The 20,319-nt window shown below is 39.7% G+C and overlaps 1 protein-coding gene across 1 annotated transcript in view; it reads right to left on the reverse strand.

Annotated features, from left to right (window-relative positions):
• Positions 1–1,042: 1,042 nt before the first annotated feature.
• The window catches only part of TBX20 (T-box transcription factor 20), a 34,892-nt gene continuing 15,615 nt past the window's right edge, over positions 1,043–20,319 (reverse strand). Inside the window, exons 6-8 of the mRNA XM_065629570.1 lie at positions 17,198–17,274; positions 5,654–5,763; positions 1,043–1,726 (exon numbers count right to left, since the gene is read on the reverse strand). Of these exons, the coding sequence (XP_065485642.1) occupies positions 1,386–1,726; positions 5,654–5,763; positions 17,198–17,274 (528 nt within the window). The 3' untranslated portion in view covers positions 1,043–1,385. The remainder of the gene's footprint in view (positions 1,727–5,653; positions 5,764–17,197; positions 17,275–20,319) is intronic.

A 20,319-nucleotide genomic window follows, 5' to 3' on the forward strand; every position in this document is an offset into this window, starting at 1 on the left:
ATAATTTGGATGCCACTCTACACAGAAACTCTGTGTTGACTCCTTACTTACAGTGAAATCCTGGCACCCACCACAGAGAAAACCAGCGCGGCACTGGTACTCTTTTCAGCAGTGCAAAGGATTCATGCTGGCTCTCTGCAGAGAGGTCCATTTTTCTTACACCTCTACAGTTCCTCTGTTGCCTCGGGCATAACGTACTAGAAAAAGTGGACAGTACTTTGAATGAGAACCCTAATTACTAACTCAAAAATGGCAGATATGAACAAAAAAAAGTGTGAAATTCTGCACTGATGTTTTCCCAAGGAAACTCCGCCATTCTACTGGTACATGGAAAAACAGACAGTATAACCCTCATTTTTCTGGCCAAACAGCTTGTATAACAATAGCCATGATCTAACCCAAGAAAATCAGAAAAAGTAGAAGGATACTGCAATGCCACTCATACCAGTCCATTGATTATAGTGTGATCTAGAGTCTATAAACGGATGTAGCCTGAAATTCGGTTATCTTGGTACGCATTTGCAGCTAGAAACAGGTTTTCGGTGGCAAGCACAGCAGCAAACAAACATTGATTTGATATCTTGGGTTTCTAAATTTAAGTAACAGAATTTCCAAAATCAACATTTTCCTTCATCATATCTTAATAGACAGTTAAATTGCTCCTCCTAGGATATAGGACAAAAGTTTTTTTTAGACTGAAGGACAGAACACATAATTACTGCTACAGTCTTGTAACACAGTTCTTTTTTTTGGAACTAATAGTGTTTTATGAAAGAAACAAAGAAAGAAAGACTTGTTAATAATTTTCTCTTTGGGATTATAGTAGCAACTAAGAAATACTGCTTTTGGTAAATATAACCCAGTCTTTCAAGGACAGTGGCCTTCTCCACTTTGTCCCATTCCCAGCAAATGTATACTGAGATAGCTTAAAACAAGCTCAAAGATATAGCAATACTTTTTTTTTCTGTTTAGATGCTCATCAGTCACAAGAAGAGATGAAGATGAATAAGAGTATTGCCTTCTTCGTAATTCTTCTAGCATATGAAAAAAGACCTATTCACAATTAATTTGTACACTGCTGCATAAACATAATCTCTTTCCACTAGGTATAATGCACCTTTGGAACAAGCTGCACGCGACCAAGAATCCTGGGAGCTTTGGGATCCATTTCGGCTGTGTTACACATAAATCTATGAGCAGCTCCAAGCTGCATGCTCGCTTCTTGTGATCCCTCAATGGAGGAATCTGTATCCATAATGCATTTTCTTAGCTGGTTTGTTAAAGGTTCAGCACTCCTCCCACAGGCCTTTCAGGAAGGTCCCTTGTATTTTTTTCATACCAAACTTGCATGTTTAAAATCTCACATTTCTCTTGTCTTACATCAGTCATACAAACGGCGTCATCACTGCGGAGGAGTGACGCAGTCCCTGGATGGCTGCATAAGGACCCTGCTGAAAATAATGGTGGTACCTTGGCATGTGGAAGGAAGGGAAAGTGGGGCCACTACCTTGCATGGAGCTGGCGATAGCAGAGGGTGTCAGAGGCATTCCCAGGCGGCTGTATGGAGGCAGAGATCCTTGGATGGGATGAGGAATGGGAGTAGCTATGGATGCAGTGCTGGTACCCAGGGCACTCAAAGACTGTGGATGCTGAAATCCAGGGAAACTGGTTGAGGAGGATACCCAGGAACTGAGGGACAGGTTATCAGATGTTGTAAAAGCTGACCCTGCAAGCAAAGAGAAAGAATGCCTGATGTTTGCACTGCGACAAACAAAGCAGGTAAAAATAGCAAAAAGGGAGAAAAAGTCTTTCACAGCAAGGCTAATTTTAATGATGAGTTGTCATTGGAAAGACTTATCAAATACTTCTCCTTATATCTTTCTTTATATTATTCTTATTTACCTGTTGCTGTCCTTATCACTGCATCTTAGACAAATTTTGATTTGAAGAAGCTGATTGCAGTGGCTTGAACAGGAAAATCAGTTCTGCACATTAGACATTTTTGGTATTAAACGCTGAAGAACCTTACAATGCTACCACTAAACACTGAAAAATCTCTGATGTGGAATCTCACCGCATTACACCCCTGTTTCCAAGACATGCTTGTAGCTTTTTATATCAGATCCTCAGTAGAACTACTCATTTTTATACTTATTTTTTTCTAAAATTCTAGTCTGGCAAAAATATAGAAAAATGTGTTTTGCACTACAAGGTGTTATTTTGTTTTTAATACATATCCTAGTAAAACTTGTCAACACTGCTCTCAACTTAACTTTTTCCAAAATATTGAACAAAAAATTCTAAAATTCTAAAATGTCAAAATGATTGCTATTTTTCCAACTGTGTATAGTGCTCTAAGAAACAACACCGATGCTAAATCACAGTAAGAGGTGTGGGGCCTTAAGTGGAAAGCACAAAAATATTTAAAACTTGCTCCCAGGGTAATTATCTACTTTTGAAAAGGAAGTGGTTTCTTGGCTATTTTTTTTAATCTCAAAAATTCCCAAGATTATTTTCACAAATCTTCCACCTCTTTAAAACATTTTTTCTCTGAAGACCTAAAAATCAGGAAAAAAAAAAAAAGGAAAAATGGTATCTTTAAATTAGAACTGATTACTTTTTTTATTTTGACAGTAAAATTTTGGGGAAACCAATGCATAATTTGTTTTGACAATTATACATGGTCATTTTCAAATAATCTAGTGATGATGTTGCCCTTCACTTCTGCATTTCCTCTATGCACCTCGTCATCATCAGATGTCCGATTTCTAGAAATGGGGAATACAATAAAATCCTATAAACTCTTTTTTTTTTATTCCTATTCAAACAGTAATTCAACCCATGTCCCTTCTGTATTTTCCGACTTGTCCAACTTTGTCCATTGAGAAAATTTACTGGCAAGAATGTTTGGCAAAATATAATTTCAAGCCAGTATTGCAAAAACATTCTGAGAAAAAAAATGACAGGTATTAGTTTCATAAATCTGATTCTAGAAGATAGGTTCATCCAAATTGTGAAAAGAAAAAATACTAAGACATCTATCTGTCAAGGTAAACTTATTGGAATTACGTATGTCGTAGCCACGTACTCCAAAAAACAAAACTATGAGCAAACACAATAAAAAAATGCAAATTATTATTTAAAAAAACCCCATAAATCTCTTTAGTGATACATTTTCAAATCAGAAGGAGAGCTACTGTTGAATAATTCCTCCTCTGGTTAATGAAACAAGTAAAACGGCCCAGTAACAGGAAAGAGAAATTGTGTCAGTTCAGCAGTAGAAATGAAATTGAACCAAATCGTGACCCCACCACTGAACCAAATTCCAGCTGCTGGGAAGTCGTGATCCAGAGCCAAACTATAACACCGTACTCAGAGACCAGAGCAAGCCCCTTTACAAATCAGGGGATATCTCAGCATGAATGCACTACAGGAAAAGTGGGGTGTGAACCCGGATTTGATGAGAAGGCTTATGTTTGGCTCTGTTCCAGGTGGCTACCATGAATCCTGTGTGTGGATGCTGGAGCACAGACACCCAGACGTTATGCAATGAAGAGTTTTATTTTGATTGATTTATTTATTTCATATCTGTTAATTCATTTGGAAAAAATACTTCTTGTGATAAATATGCTACTGAAGGTTAGCCGCTTCCATCTTTAGATGGTTGAATTTGACTAAGATGAGAATGCTCTGGATGTAGTTAGAAATAAATAGCTGTGATAGACTTTCTTTGTTCTACATAGAACAAAGTACATGATTTCTTCTCATGAGGAACCTCCAAAAGGGCCATTTCTTTCTCGAACTGCAATGGTCTCTAATTGTAACTCAGTACTCCAAAACGTCTGCCATGTTTCCAGCACCAAGGAAATATGCTGTAGTAATTCTGAGGCAGTTGAGGCTTCAGAGACCTTATAACATACACCACCCAGTTTGTATTTAGTTGTCAATTCTCATACATATGGAAGGACACTCCTCAATTTTGCATGCAAGTTAGTTTTCAAATGCATCAGAAGAAATAAAAATGTCCATGGAGTTTTGATAATGCCATTATTTCTCTCCTCATATCTTGGAGGACTTTTCCTTATTTAAGGACACCAGATCTAGGGACTGAAGGCAGTACAAGGTATTCATCTGTAAGAGCAGTATGTTTTACCTTCTGTGCGTGACTCTGGTTGCTCAGAACAATCATGTCCTCTGTTAGCATATGTCTCCCAGATTAGAAAAGAGGTAGTTGCTACAACTCATAATCTTCCTCACTCACTCATTTGCCATATTGCAAACAAATGCAGAACTGTACCCTGTATATATTGTACATAAAATTAATTTTAATAACCTACTACATCCTCTGAGACCTTCCTCAGGATGATCCTCAGAAGAGAAAGGCTCTGAAGGCCAGTTCTCATACTGAGGTTCGCCTTGTTCACTTTGTCATTCCCAAAAGAGGACATAATACTAGAGAGAAATGTGATTCTTGGAGAGAAGGTACCTTGCTCTGAGCAAGTCTGGCAAGGGAAAATTTAACACTGTCTACAGCAATAACTAGGATCTAAGCTGATATGAAGTGAGGTAATCCCCCAGAAGTATGTGAAAGGATGGCATCGTACCAGCTGAGGAGTTGCTCTAGAAACTCCGCAATCTAAGGAACTGCTCTTGGAATAGACATGTATGAACAAGCCCACCTAATCACATTTTGTCGAAGAGCAACTCATGGTTAAAAATAAGTGTGTTTTCCCATCACAAGTCCAAAGGGCTTATTACCAGAAATAATGCTCTTATCTTAGCAACACTGTATGAAGTTGGAGGACAAGACAAGGGCACTGCCAGTCGAAAGGCAGATAGAATTGCTTTACTTCAAGTGGCTGTTGCATATCAGGCAGGTCATGAAGTCAACATGCAAAGTATAATGCAACACGAGTTCATGCTAGTCAGTGATCCCACAAGATGGATTTAAGATCTATTTCCAGAGGCAAACTATGACAGATGCAATTTGTCCAGTGAGTATCCCCACAAAGAACAACTCTGCCTTGCTACTACTTTTGGGACTGCTAAAGTAGATGAGCCATTTGATAAAACATTTGAGATTAATTGCCTCCGCAGGAAAAGCACATTTTAGAGACCAAGATATAACAATTAAACATCAATTTTCCAGGAAGGAATAGACTTTTCTTCCTGTAGAAGCAAAGCAGGTTAACCACAGCCTGGCTGAAGATGAGCAGAACCAAATCCTCTGTTCACAGAAGGCTGGAGGGACAAAAAATGGCACATCTACATGGTACTTTACAACTGGTGCTGAGCCCCAGTTAGTAAGTCCTTCCAAGGGACAGGGAGTGTTTAACTTGTTCTCAGCACCACAGTAATGAAGTTGCCTATTTTTCAACCCTTTTGAAGAGGAAGCAGACATAGCTCTCTTCTGATGGAAAAGACTGTATAGGCTTCTCTAGAACTTCCTCCTGACCCACACACACCAGTGTCATAGGCATATCAGATATCCGGAAGAGCCATAAAGTAACAAGTATTCTTCTTTATTGTAGGACTTCATGGCAGAGAGATGCACCAGAGAAATGCTTTAGAGTACCACAGTATTGACCATGGTCCTCCTTTTCTCAAGCATAACCAGGTCACTACAGCTTACCTCATGAGCATATTTTCCTACCTCTGCTTTGTGTCACTTGGCTGTCATCTCCGAGATCATCTTCTCCTCCATACGTTCGAATGGGGGATCGGGCATAGGAATGCTTTTGGATAAGGCTCTCCACACTTTCTCTGTGAAAGGAAACAACCTACTGTATCAATAACACCCTAAACAGCCTCCTAATTCATTAAGTTGAATACAATGAGCATGCTGCCTTTTCCCTGTCCAGATCACAGCTTTCTCACACAGACTCTCCAAAATTACTTGACAAAAGGATTACTTCATAGCATGTCACTTGGAGATGCTGAGTTTGGCCTGTGGTGTTTTGACCTGGGTTGATCACCTCTTACCTGTGTGGTACTGTTTCTTCAGCAGACAGAGTAAAGTAGACTTCCCACTGTGTTTCCTGGATGTGGTCTCAGACAAGGAATATAAGACCAGGTCTCTTCACAAATTTGAAAATGCAGCCTCTGGGGTTTTTCATGCTGAGTGACCAATCTGAGTTCAAAGAGACACCTGTGGCCCAGCTCCTTTCAAACAAGCTTTCACATCACACCTGACCACCTCATTGGGTGCCCTCTAATTTTTTTCTGAAATCAGGGGCAAGAGATATTAATAGAGGTGTCCAGAGACAGCTCAGCTCTAACCATGCTCTCTCAGCATCAGGGCTGAGGCCAGTTTGTAGCAGGAAGTCTACAGATTCTACCGATCTCGTGCCACGTCTATTCTGGGAGGTTTGACGTGTCTGCCAGGCCCCTTTGTTGCTGGTGGCACAAAGCACTGAAGTCACCCAAACAATTTTTAAATAGAAGGAAAGCATATCTGCACGATAAGCCATAGCAGTTCGTAAGGAAGATCCAACCTTACACATTCCCGGCGCGTTTCCATGTAAGTGGATGGCATTATACCAAAGATGAATACAACCAAGGCACATTTCCAAAATGGCTTTGACCTTTTGTCCTAATTTAAGAAATCTAGGTAGCAATAGCTGTTTAAATCTGCTGCTTGGTGAAGGTTTTATCTGAATTTGGCCATTTGGCCATTTATACTTGCTGGTGCCCTTTGCTTGGAGACTGTGGCTGTTGCAGAAATTCCAAGGAAAAACATTTTCCAAGTAACGTGATAAATCACAATGGCACATGTTTTCCTTTCCTACAGAAAGCCCATTATGGTCATTTTGTCCTTGGTCTATCACTGGTATCATTACTTATGCTAGTCTCCTCAGGAAAAAAAAAATGAATAAAAAGAGGATCTTATCAAAGTGATTTACTTGTGTCAGGACTGGAAGTGGACTGAAAGCAATGGCAGTTGCTACATAGAGGATGATATAATTGAATTACTGCCTTTTAAGTGATTGAAAACAGTAGGCATATCGGAGCTATCTCAGAGAAGATTCTACAAAGAAAAAGACAGATGGCATTGTTTACATTATGTGCTGAATGCCTCTTGAAACTTTTTTTTTGAAGAAGAATGTGAAATGCAAAGAATTTTACTTAACCAAAAAGGCTATCTCAGATGAGTACAGAATAAATGAATAATGAAATAGACCTGTGTTGTCTGAGTGATTTAGATACCAGTCTATAAACATATTAACAAGCAAAAAATTACTTATCTTCAAAGGTCTGAAAAATAAATGTGGTTCAGGTGATTGGCTATATTGTCTCTGTTGACTTTATTTCTATAAGTTCTGCTTATAATGACAGACATTACAGTATGTAATAATATCCTGATGCAACAGAAACAATGCAGGCTCTAGTTTTAGTGTAGTGGGCCAAATTCATCTCGAAAACGTTGGATCCAATCGTGGTTTGGGAATAAACTCACCCCAATAAATTTAGTTTTGAATTACCTACAGAGATTTAAAGCTAAATCAAATGCCCACAATTATTGCAAACTAAATTCTTTCCAGATGGGTCTGTATGCTAGACAGAGAACTCTATTATTCTGTATGGTTGTCTTCTTTTAAACGAAAAAGAGATGACTTCTTAGTGAACCTTGATTCTGCAAAGTTTGAAACCAGGAAACTATGTGGTACATTTATTTATCTAATTTTTATCTTGTAATGTTGCAGGTAGCATGCCACATATTTTAGAAGATTAATCTCATTCATTGGCACAAGAAGCAAAGGTTTTTATGGCAGAGGGAATGGTCTAACAAGGAAACTTGGATCAGGGAAAGCAACTAATTTCACAAAAGCTGTTCCTTTTGTGCAGCTGGGATTTGATATTACAAACTGTATATGCTTATCTAGCCTAACCATGTTAGTGGTTTACACTATAATCACAACACGCCTGCTAATCTTTAATTTTAGAGGGAGAGGCTGTGATTCACATAATGAGTGCACAGCATGGAGATTCAGAATTTAGGCACCTGTTCCCCACAGCCTTCAGGTGGACACTCTTCTTCCTACATGCAACACATGCTGCATATAAACCTCCAAGCAGACTTACAAAATGCAAAAGACTGAACAGGAAACCACCTAAGTGTGCAAAAGGAAACAAAGAAAAGCAGAAGTGGTGTATTTTCTCTATTTATGAAGCATAACTCTGAGTTATCCCACCAAGCGCTGTTTCTTCCACATGACAAAACAAGAGCTGAAGTCTACACTCAGGTCCTGGACAAGTGACCTAACTGCAAATTAAGGGATAACCTTTCCTTCCATTTATTTGTGTTTCAAAGGAAAAGGGTGGTGGCATCTCTACCATGCTCAGAGAACAACAACTACCCAGAGATCAAGTCTTCTCAGAGAAGAAAGGAGTTTCAACTCATCTAATCTATACAAACTTGTGGAGTTTCCTACAGAGGTTGGAAAGAGGACCCCAAACATCTCCACCCTTTGAAGACAGAGGTGCTTTAGGACTTGCTCCAAAGTAGATGTGTAGGAGGAAGCAAAACCTTAACAAGAAGATTTAAAGTGCCTGTGAAACCTAGTTCAAAAATGGAGGAACAAAGCTGGCAATCTAGAACACAGGTTCCTGCTTATACCCTTTATTCAACTGGGGTGAAAAGGATTTAAAACAGAATTTTCAGAAAGATTTTGAGATTATGGAAGTGTGAACTGTTTAGGATATAGAGAATATGGTGGTCTGTAGAGTGGGCCAATAAGATAGTTTTTTAAGTCCCATAATAATAGTAATTAATAATTATAATAACAAGAGAAGGAGGAAAGACTCATTAATTTAAACCCCTGGCTTTGTAGTTCTGTATGCAACACCTTCAGGTATCTCAAAGTGGTTCGAAGGATTTATGGAAATAATTTTATAAATTACTGAACAATAAATCAACATTTGCCATTTATGATTCTGCTCAATAAAAAGAATTAGCAAGTGAAGAGTATGGTAGAATTTTTTTAAAGCTTTCCTTCAGGCCTGACCCACATTTACCTGGTTGAAAAACAAAGTGACTTCCAGTTACTCTGTGCTCAACTTCTATACTTCCGTTACTCAGTTTGTGATTGGACACTTGTTTTCTAATACTTGAACCTAACAATTTCTACCTTTTAATGTATCTTAGAGCTCCACAGTTTCTTCTATTAGCAATAAATTGGCAATAAACTTTGTTTTGAGAGATGAGCTGCCAGCTGGATAAAGGAAAGATGCCTTCTTTCTGTCAAATTATTTTGTGTGGTCTACCAACAATTTTCAGTCTTCCAGACTGCTCTTCAGCTCACAGTTATCTTGTAAATATCCAGAGGAGGAGAAAAGCACACACACAGGCATAACATATTACTATGATTAAGCTATGCTATGTGCACAACTGGATAGTAGTAACAGATGACAGGCTGGAGAAGAGCAAGTTAGGGGCTGAAGCTGGATGACAAAGAGAAAAAGGAACCATGTGCCAAATAAAGAGGGGGGGAAAAAAAAAAAATCAGCTCATATTGGCTAGCACATCCACAGGGAAGACACTGAGGAACGATAAATGCAAATAGAGGTAATATAGAAAAGGAGCTTAGGCTGATCCCAACAATCTGCATTCTGACAGAAGCACACCTTGAGCCCAGCCCTGTAAATAAACCTCTGCTTATTACAAATGAAGCGCTTCTCTCCTTTATGCAAGAAATAAACCAGGAAGTTTTGGACCAGGAAACCAACGAAATGAAAGGTTGGGAGAATTTATCACTTAGCAAGGTTTTAGGGTATGCAGAGGACATCTTGCCATTCTGCAGGTTTTAACCTCTCAGCTGAACATTTCCCTCTTGCATCTGCCAGCAACTGATTCCAAAGCTAAACTTCCAGCCAGGGATGCTTTATGTCTTGCAGCTATAAGCTGAGTCTTCGGCCTTGTTTAGTTAACAATGCCCTGTACATACAGGATAGTCTCAGAGGATAAAAACTAGAAAGGAAGATCCTGATGTGGCTGATAAATGATTCACTGATACTTTATAGACTAAACCAAAGATCCTGCCATGGAGATGGCAGAAAACAGAGCTGACTTGGGAAGCAGCTGAGGAGCGAAGCCCCGCATGACAAAGCTCAGTTACTTTTGCTGTCAGCCCAGGTTACACAAATTTTCTTGGGAGATGGTAGAGTCCCAGATTACCCCGAGCAGGATCTTCAATCAAGATAAAAGAACAGCACTTCTTTATAGGTGGAGGCAGGCATCTCTTTGATGCTTCATGTCATTTTTTCTGCCCCTTTTGCTGTCACTCCAGCTACATTCACAGCAGGCTGGTGGTCACCATGACTTTGATTCTGAAGCTCACGACCAAGAGCCCTGCTGATATGGAAGAGGGCTCTCCTGGCACCAATGCACTATCAACACTGATGCCTCTTACATGCTTGCACCTGAAGCTGTGGGTTTCCCTGATTTTGGCAAAGAGAGCACCCAGGGGATGGCAACGGTAAGCCTACGTTCTCCCTTTGGGATGAGGAGGCTCGAGGCAATATATTTGATTTTGACAGAAGGTGTTAGGAAAGCTAATCCAGAATTATCTTGCTGGAGCCAGGCCTGGGTTAGTATCCATCTTAGATCCATACCATGGCTTCAAAGAGGATGGAGTTGATGGCTCCACCGGGAGCCAGGTTCAGCCCCTTTGAAGGCAAAATACAAAAACCAGACTGTGATGAAAAAGAACAGGTGGCAGAGCCAGGTACTCTGAACTCATGTCCTCTGCAGAAGTTATTGCCTCGGTTAGGAATGGCTACAAAGGGTACAAGTTTCAGGGCAGGGCTGAGCAACCTGTTAGTGTTTTCTCTTTTTGCCCTTAGTATCCAAGTGCTAGGTAAGCAACAAGGTAAGGATAAACTCAGGATCTGCTCCCTGTTCCTGGTGTCATGGGTTTTGTCTTTTTCTTTACAAGAAAGGCAATGTTAAAAAAAATAGAAAGAAAATAATAAAATACTAAAACTGACAACCATGTTTTACTTGGCCATTTGGTTCAACACAAAGAAAAATACAGAACAGGATATAAAGTGTATGAATTATCAGTTTGCAGCCTGAATGACTTCTTTAGTTCCGCATTTCAAAGGTTTCCTTTTTTTGTAGCTGCCAGTTAGTATGTTTGGAAGAAAGCCCAGATAACAGAAGACATCAGAAGTGAGGTGAGGTGAAGACAGATGGAATAAATGGGCTGAGAAGGCATAAAAATAAACTTGTCGGAAGTTGCACTGTTGTAGAAGTTGCTTGAGGTTTTTTGGGTTTTTTGTTGTTGTTGTTGTTTGGGGTTTTTTGGTTGTTTTTTTTTTTTAGGGGAAGAGATGACTAATTTGTCCAAGATACGAGTGCTAAAAACAAGCCTGTAAAATAAAAAAGCAACGACCCAAACAAAAAAACCCCAACACAGCAGGAGGAACATTTGTTCCATAATAGCAGCTAAGAGTGAACAACAAATACTGTCAGTACCGCTGTTCAGATATCTCTCAGCCTTCATGTTCGTGTGACTTTTAGTTGCTATTTTACACATGCATAAACATACAGACACAGATTAATTCATTACATATAGTTGCTCTCATACTGGTAGATGAATATTACAGGCTGACCATAGGAACCTCATTCAGCTGACACAGAATGGACCAAGTCATTGACCAGAACAAAGTAGCTCAGTTCCACTGCTTGGACTAAAACTGAACCAATTCTGACCAGGGAAGAACCAGGGCCCATCAAACTACATTGTTTCCCAGAAACTGAAGTTTAATTTGTCCTGAAAGCTGATACAGAGCCAAACACTTCCACACAGAGTCAAAACTGTGGGGCAAGTGCTGGATGGATGCAATACTCCACGAATACATATGATTTTAAGAAAGCAGGGAAATGAGAATTAAACTATGAAAAAAAAAATCTATATTTCTCCGACTGCAGGAGAAAGAACAAGTGTATCTCCAAAGTGGTGTTTACTGGTGCCCTTGAAATAAACATCTGACTACTGATGGCAGTCCTGGAGGACCTATAATATGCATGGAGGTGATGTAGCCTGGCTGAAACCATGACATGGGAAAAGTAATGACACTTTAAGTAGACCCACCCCTCTTCTCTCAACTGCAAGTAACAATGAGAAAAACAGCTGCTTTCATATAGGGAATGGAAAAAAAAAAATACATTTCTATTCTTTGACTTGGGAAAAAAGCACACACTTGCAAATACATGTCAAATATTTTTCTTTGTATATTTTTTCCCCAAATACAGGGACGCAACTCTAACATAATGAACTTCACGGAGCTTCACCCAGTGACAGCAACCATTTATTTCTGACTGTCAGGCAGAGGATGAGAGGTGAGGACAGAGCAGCGCTGTAAGACTGGGGCTGGAGGAAGTCCCTGGAAAACTCCCTCTGGGGTAGAAAGCAGAAGTGTGATCTGACATCATCCCCTTAAGCACACACTACGCCTGCGTGACGTGAGTGGAAAACTCTAGCAAAATAAGAGTTTAGTACTGGTTTGCACCAGTCAAAATATAGATTACAGAAAACCTATGTGGGAAAAAGAGTGCTTAAAAATCTTGATAACTGAAGGGAATGCTTCAAATGTCTAAATGTATGCAATTAGTTCTTTCTAGATGTCCTAAGACATCCAAACCATCTGTAGTGGTCTGGTAGGGATGATACAGAAAATATAGACAATCCATCTACTACTCTGGAGCAGGAGATGGAGGCTGGAGTAGCCTCAGCACATCTGGAAAGGCACCAGATACCAGCCATTTAGGCACCAGAAACACCCTGGTGTTTCTCCCTAAACTCAGGACTTCACTTCTCCCAATCTAAACACCAGAGATGATCTCCCATAGCTGGTTGCTGACATTCACAGACTGAGAACCAGCTGAGGATAAAAGATCAGCTGGTTAAGTCTGGCCTGTTGGCAAACTATGACAAAGCCCTACTTAACCATGGACATGGCAGTAGGTCAGAGAGAATATATTTCTGGCTGTTGGCAGGGGGCTTTCAAGAGTCAGGGAAGTTCTAGACTAGCAATAAGAAGTGGGAACGGGCAGATCATTAAGCATGTGGCTTTGACTGCTACTTCAATGGAGAAATGCCCATATCCAGGCATTAACATCCATTTCACTTACAGCCTTGTAAGCCAGTACGATATATTTCCACATCTCAGACATGAAGTTCCTCAGGGGAAAATTCAGAATCTGATTACCATGCAAATCCCACTGAGATGCTGGGGTGCAGGTCTCTTACTTGTTTCCCCCATCCCCCAGTCCTTCCTTTCTGCAGCCATACTTTTCCATATTGCCTCCCACGTATGTATCTACTTCCCAGAAGCATTATTTGACTCGTGCAGATGGGCATATTGCCTTAGATCTCTTTACTACTTACAAGTCCACTCCCTGAACTTGCCATTCACATGCTGGATCAAATAGAGAAACAACATTCAGATCATGATTATGATCTGTCAATTCTTGTTTGACCATTATTTTACGATTCAGGAGTTCTGTTGAGTCACACTCTTGAAATTACCACCTTTTTCACTGAGTTGTTCGCACAATATTTGTGATGGTTTTATTTTTGGGGGGGGTTTAAGAGGCTAATTCTTCACAACAACTCAGAAGATAAATTCAGGCTCAAGATAAAAAAAATATGTTGGATTCTGACCGTGCACCCTTTATGGGGTTGGCAGTTTTGTTCTTAAGCAGAAGCGTAAAGATACTCCCTTAAAGCCTATCTCCAGAGTGAATTGCTCATTATAAAACCTGCATTAATCTTTTTCACAAGGGTGGCCGTTGAAAAAGATCACATTCATCCACTTTCCTGCATTTGCCATCCCATAGACAACACCACAGTATGTTAAGCTCCACATTCTGACAATCTCTGCTACAATGTTTGGTTTTTCAATCACAATCACTGTGGAAGCTTTTTTATAATAGAGGAAATGTAAATACCATGTAAAAAGATCAAAAGGTGAATCAGCAACTTATCTAAATCACAGTAGCACCAGATAAGCTCTGCCCCATTGCCATAAATAGTTTACCACAAGTAATATGTGGAAAGAGTTGATTGTGGAAGGAATCTCACATCCTACTGAAAATTATATATATACCAAAATCGACCAAAGATTTTTTCAATAGTTAAAAGCTTTGTATATATATACCTATGAGTACAAGGAAACCATTGTAAGTTATTTAGAAAATGCAGGCACCAATAGCTTTGCTGTTGCCTACCTCCTCTACCATTTTGCAGATTTCACTACCTTTACGTATATTATTTTAACTCCAACACATACAATGCAAACATATTTAATCCTAAAGGCATTTGCAGCTTGAATTTTCCACATAGGGATCGTAAATCTAGAGTGGGAAGCTTGAAATCGTTAAAGTCACATATTTATAAAATCATATTCAATTAGGTTAAAAAAGTGCAATTTCTGTCATCATGTCATAAAAAGATGTGTTTTTCTCTCAGATCTACTATAAAGAAAAGCTCCCTATATTGTTACAGATAGAGGCTGTTTTCAATCAGTTACAAGGAGCAATCCAATTACTGGATGGTTTAGTACAGTAACTGACTCCAGACTAATTTAATTTCTTTAGGTCTCTAAAGATCAATTGATCTGATTTGTTTCCTTCCCCAAAGGCTGTTTAGGAAAAAGCAGGCTTAAATATCTGGAAATGAAATACAAAGCTCTGTACACTTTCACACTACTTAGGTCATTTGGAAAAGCTGGAACTTGCGATAAATGAGTGCTCTCTTGGCCCGAACATCACGGGATGCTTTACGGGAGACCATCAGGATCACCGCACAGCACTGCAGATTACACACATATGTGCCGTATGCAGACCTGTTTGGGCACTTCCTATATGCATGGAAGGTATTTTCACAGCTTCTAGATAGCTATTTAATTTTCAAGAGCTGTGCAAACGTGCATTTGGCCTGCATAGTCTTTCCCCTGGAAAATAAGTATTTTTCTTAGACAGTCATCTTACAAAAATAACTAAGTTTCCATCTAGACTGAGCAGTAGTCATGCTGTACTATTCAATGTATCGCCTACATCTTATAATGCATGTCGTGATGTACATCAAGCAAGAAATTCTTCCTGTCGACCTATCTCACTTTGCTATTTCTTTTGCTTTACATCATATTTCTTTAAGCAATTTTGCTGGCGCTAAGATGAAATCTATAGATGAGTGGGCACTTAGAGAATAACATTCTCATCTGCCTGAATACTTTAGTGCTGAAACTGAATAAAACCCTTAGTATTTCTGGACCATGTCAGATAACTTAGGAAATTCTCAAACGATCTCTTACCAGTCTCTTACCAACCCTCTTGTGTGCTGCACTTTTACTATCTCATCACTTGATGCATTGTGCAACATCTTTTTGATTTTGGTTTTGTTGGGTTTTGTTTGTCTAAATATTGTTGTTCCCTAATCAGGGCTAAGATTTCCAGCTTAAGTCAAAACAAGATCTGAACCAAACTTGGATTCTCAAATCCAGAGTTTTAATGTCATTTCAATACTTTTCACATTCTGTTTCCTGTATTTACTGTAGGTTTCACATTTGGTTATCTTATCTTTCATGGCAACATTTGTGCCTGGGCTAGGCTGCCTGTCTCAGGCTCTATTCTTACACTTATCAATAAAGGGCAGTGCGGTTTATGCTCAGCATTTCTGACTTCATGCCATGTGCTGTTATAATAAGATGTCCTCTGGAAAAATTCCCTTCATATCCAGCACTACGATAGTTAGTTCATCTGTACGGAGGTAACTAAGTTTTTCTCCCAGCTTATCTATTCAGACTTTCTCAGCCCTGCAAAGTTGTTTCATTAGATATCGCCTGTCTGTAAAACAAGGAAACTGAAATGTGGAAAATGAAAGTATTTTCTCTTCCAACAGGCCCTTTCTTGACTATTTATTGCAAATAAACCTGAGCTTTGGTTGATATTTATCTTCGTAGTCTGCCAATACAGCAGCCTGTGCTATTTTAATTAAATTGGCTTGGTTTTTTTTTTTCCTCATTTACAACTAAAACTTTCATTTTGGAAGCATTTTTTAACAGCTTTTCAAGTGTGCCCTGCAGTCTACAAGCTTGCTTTCCCAAATTACTGTTCTTTTACCCAGTTACTCAACAGATCACTAATGATCCAATTACTAGTAAGATATAAAATACCCCACTATTTCCAAGCCACGAACCTGCTTAGATTCATGTACTTTCGAAATGGTGTAAAGACTTCCTAGAGCTGTATGTTATGACTTCATGGAGCAGTTTGTCCCCTGTATGCACCCATGAAAGATGACTCACAGATACATCTGGATATCCCCACATTGGAGCTTACAGAGTTTTGGCCTCTCCAAAATTTCTTTCATGATTGTGCACTCATAGGAAAACTTGGATGTGCTATATCCATCTCCATTGAGTCCTCTTCCAGCCTAAAGAACTCAGGCAGTTTAATTTGCTTCATTTGCCAAACTATCTGACATGATATCATAAAAATGTGACACGCTGGAAAGCTACCAAGAGATTGAAGTTTATTTCCTACTCAACCGAGGGTTAATGCTTCTGTCCCTATGGCAGCAGTTGCTTATAATGAGCTGTACACACACAAAACTCAACAGTTTCCAGATAAAGCTTTCGCCTGATGCAGCCTGCAGTACAATTTTGGTGAAACAAAAATGGCATCTTTGTCGTCAGAGTGGGAGTTATGGGATTCATTCTGATGGCAATAATTGCTGACTTCAGTGTCTAGGACTGCTGAAGTGTATTTTGGGAAGCTCCCCTCTCTCTTTTCCACTGTGTGGAGCAGTGGGGAGCTATAAAGATGTTTTTCATAGGACCATTGCCCTTGTTTCCCATCGACCCAATTCACAGCCCTCAATAGGATTAAATGGCATGATAAGAAAAAAGCTTTTCATTCTGAAGTTGTAAAATGGACCCTCTCCCCCTTCCAAGAAGTCCCCTCAGGATGATGAATACATCAGCCCCAACTGGAACAGATGTCAAAACTCAAAAAAACTCTTTCTTCATAAAGTTTGTAAGTATTTTTAAAGGAGGTGGAGGAGACTTACTATATGCAACAAGATAACGTTAAAATGCACAGCTTCTCAGGAGTTGAAAGGATGCTTTTCCTACAAACTCTCTCTTCTCTTTATCTTATCTGCATGGAAAGTAAACAGAAAGTCCCCATTACCTCTCGATATCAGTGAGTCTGGAAGAGTCCCGGAATCCTTTAGCAAAAGGGTTGCTGTCAATTTTCAACTTGGTTATCTGGAAACACAGAAAAGAGCAATGCAACATGAATATAGTGTTAAGGTATTGCAGCGTACAAAGTGTTAAACAATCCATCCTCCTGGCTTCGCTGCTAATTTTATCCACCTTCCTGTGTGTGTGTGTACGCTACTCTTGATACGCTGCAGAGCTGGGCAGGCAAACCAGTTTGTTGTACACACGGCAATGGAAAGACTGGAGGCACAGAGGGCTCAGCCTTCATGCCACTCAGAGCAGGAGGAACCGGCCCATGCACAACGTTGCTGCTTCCAAATACTTCACCACAAATCTGTTTATCTTTTCCACAAAGAATGCACAGCACCCTGCTAACATCTGAGCCTTGTTGGTGGAGCTGCACATCAGCTACTATGAGCCCAAAACAGGAGCCACTGCCTGCAGACCTGAAGACGTTTCTTTGGTTTGGCCCCACCTTTTTTTTTTTTTTTACTGGAATGCAAATGTTCTCAGCCAGACCTACCAGCCATGACAGGGGTAGCTTAACTGGTTTTGCCTGGAAGGAAGCTGAGGAAGGGAAAATGTAGGGAGAACTGAGATTTAAAGTGACAGGGCTTGGGTTAAAGGTATAACACCATTAAAGCCATCACAGCCCTGGAAAACCAGAGATCTTGCAACTGAAACTCTCCTCCCTTCTTCAAATGCAGCTACGAACCTTCCTAGTGCATTCCTTTCCATTCTGGCAGAGTAACCCACTGATCAGGAGTCTTTCTGCACCAAAGAATCAAGGGTCACCTTAACTTTGCAGTGAAACTTTTCAGCGTAGGTCGTAGCTTCCACTGTGCTTTTTGGGAGCAGGAAAAAAATAAATACACCTTGTGAAGTTTTCTAGCTGTACAATCAAATGAGATTTGGTGAATAAAACCTGAGACATCATCATAATATTCAGATTTCCCAGCCATACTTCTTCCAAGAATTAAAAATAAAACTATAAGTGGGAGTTAGAGCTTGACAAAGGACAACACAGGACCTTTCCTGCAAGGCAGTGAATGCCACCAACTTTAGCCCATGAAAACCAACAGCTCTCAGCATTTTATACTGAGCAGCTACATCAGCCTGGCTTTCCTCAAAAAAAGCCTCTATTGAAGAGGCCGCCACCTCACTTTTAATAGCTGGCCCTTGAGACTCAGAAAGAAAAGGGATTTTTTCCAAATCCTTAAACAATCAAATGCCCTCATCAAACAAAGGTATTTCAAAATGGGGTGGCTTCTCCTCAAAAAAAAAAAAAAAAAAAAAAAAAAAAAAAAAAAAAGCGACCGAACCCAAGTTTTCATTCTGAGATGAGGTCTTCTGGGAGGGAAACACAGAGAGTGAGGGATAGGCTTAGAAAGGCAAAACCTGAGTATTTAATTACTGATCTGCGGTATATGAACGATTTGTTGAGCGGCTGCTCCAGCAGCTGCCACCAACCCGCAAACCTCACTGCACCCCTGGGCTGCTGCCTGCCCTGCCTGGCATGTTGGGTCCATCCCAGGGCCAGCTCTCTGGGGAAGGTCCTTGCCTTGAGGTGCTACAGCTCACCAGTTGTCCCCGTGGGCTGGGCAAGCAACGCAGCACCTCAGAGCTGGCTGAGGGTTTGAGGCTGTTTCACAGTGCAGGTGCAGATGATGGAAACTACCCTGAGCCTTGCCACAGGACCTTGTCTCATCCTACTCCCAAGATATCCCTAAGCCCTTGACTCGTGGTGATTTTGCTAAGAGCGGCGGGTTAGTGGCTCATGTCCAGCAAACATTTTTATGGCAGCGTTTTGAGAACTACCTTGAAAAAAAAAAAAAAAAGAGACAATTTCTAAATAGTTTCATCGACTTAGATCACCAACACACTGAGCCAACTGCGCTGCAGAATAATAAGGATGTCTATTCATCTCTTGAGCATATTTTCACCAATCAAACTTACATTTTCCTAATATTAAAGATTTGGTATGACATCACAAGAGAAACTTTTTGTATCCACTGAAGCCAGATGAGACTCGCAGTCATTTATGGCCGTATTTTTCCTGAGAGACTGTCTCACAAACAATCAGAGAACATCTGCTAGAAAGCATTTTAAAATGAAATCTGACCTACAATTCAACTCTGTGGCAGTGGTTTGACTGTTTAAATAAATGCATGCCCTTTAAATTTTAAATTATGAGATAGTTTGTTGAAAGTGTAATGTATTTAGCTTTTATCTAATAACCTCCAGAAATGTAATCAACCCCTCCTTAAAACAGTTCTGAAAGAAATGGCAAAAATGAAAAAAGGCTCCATTTTCATTAGTCATAAATAAAAAGACAGCATCAACCTCTAGGGGTTCCGGAGATGTTCCATTGAGAAATTTTACAGGATTCAATGTATATGCTTTGGGAAGGTTAGTTTAGACACATCTCTGGTGTAAATATCAGCAGTAAACACAAATCCAACCTACAGAAATAAATTCCAGGTTTAGCTGGTTTTGTGTCTGTTACTATTTTACTGGTTTCTACAGGAAGTGGAAAAATCTAATTGCCTGTCCGAATATTATATTCTTGAGACTACAGATGCTGAATGCTTTTTCTGCAGCATTCAGGTATACAAATCTGAGTTTTAAATCGATACATTCTGATATTAAAGCTTTAAAGCAGGTTGTCAGGTCTGTCATAAGGATCGACTTAATACTACCAATATTAACTTCATAGCTTCTTTGTCCCCCTATACAGTAGTTCTGTTTTATTCATTACATTTAAAAATTAATTACTTTTGTTTCATGTTAAGAAATAAAGACTTTTTAAAATAAACCAGCAGGTACACTGACTCTGTGATGCTGCTTGCCTACATGTTTGGACAGTACTTATATTTGTCTTAACTTGGAGAAATCGGAGAGGGAAAGAGGTCTTTTTTTTTTTTTTTTTTAAATGCCATGGTCATTAGGCCCTTAAAACACACTCTGAATTGCACTGAAGCCAACAACATATTTCCACTGACTTAAATATTAAAGCCTTATCCACTGTCAAGCAGAGCCTCTGCTCTCTGATTGTTTATATACTTCCTAAAATTACTCATTAGCAATCCA

Source organism: Caloenas nicobarica, chromosome 2, assembly GCF_036013445.1.
Source record: "Caloenas nicobarica isolate bCalNic1 chromosome 2, bCalNic1.hap1, whole genome shotgun sequence".
Classification (NCBI taxonomy): Eukaryota; Metazoa; Chordata; class Aves; order Columbiformes; family Columbidae; genus Caloenas; species Caloenas nicobarica.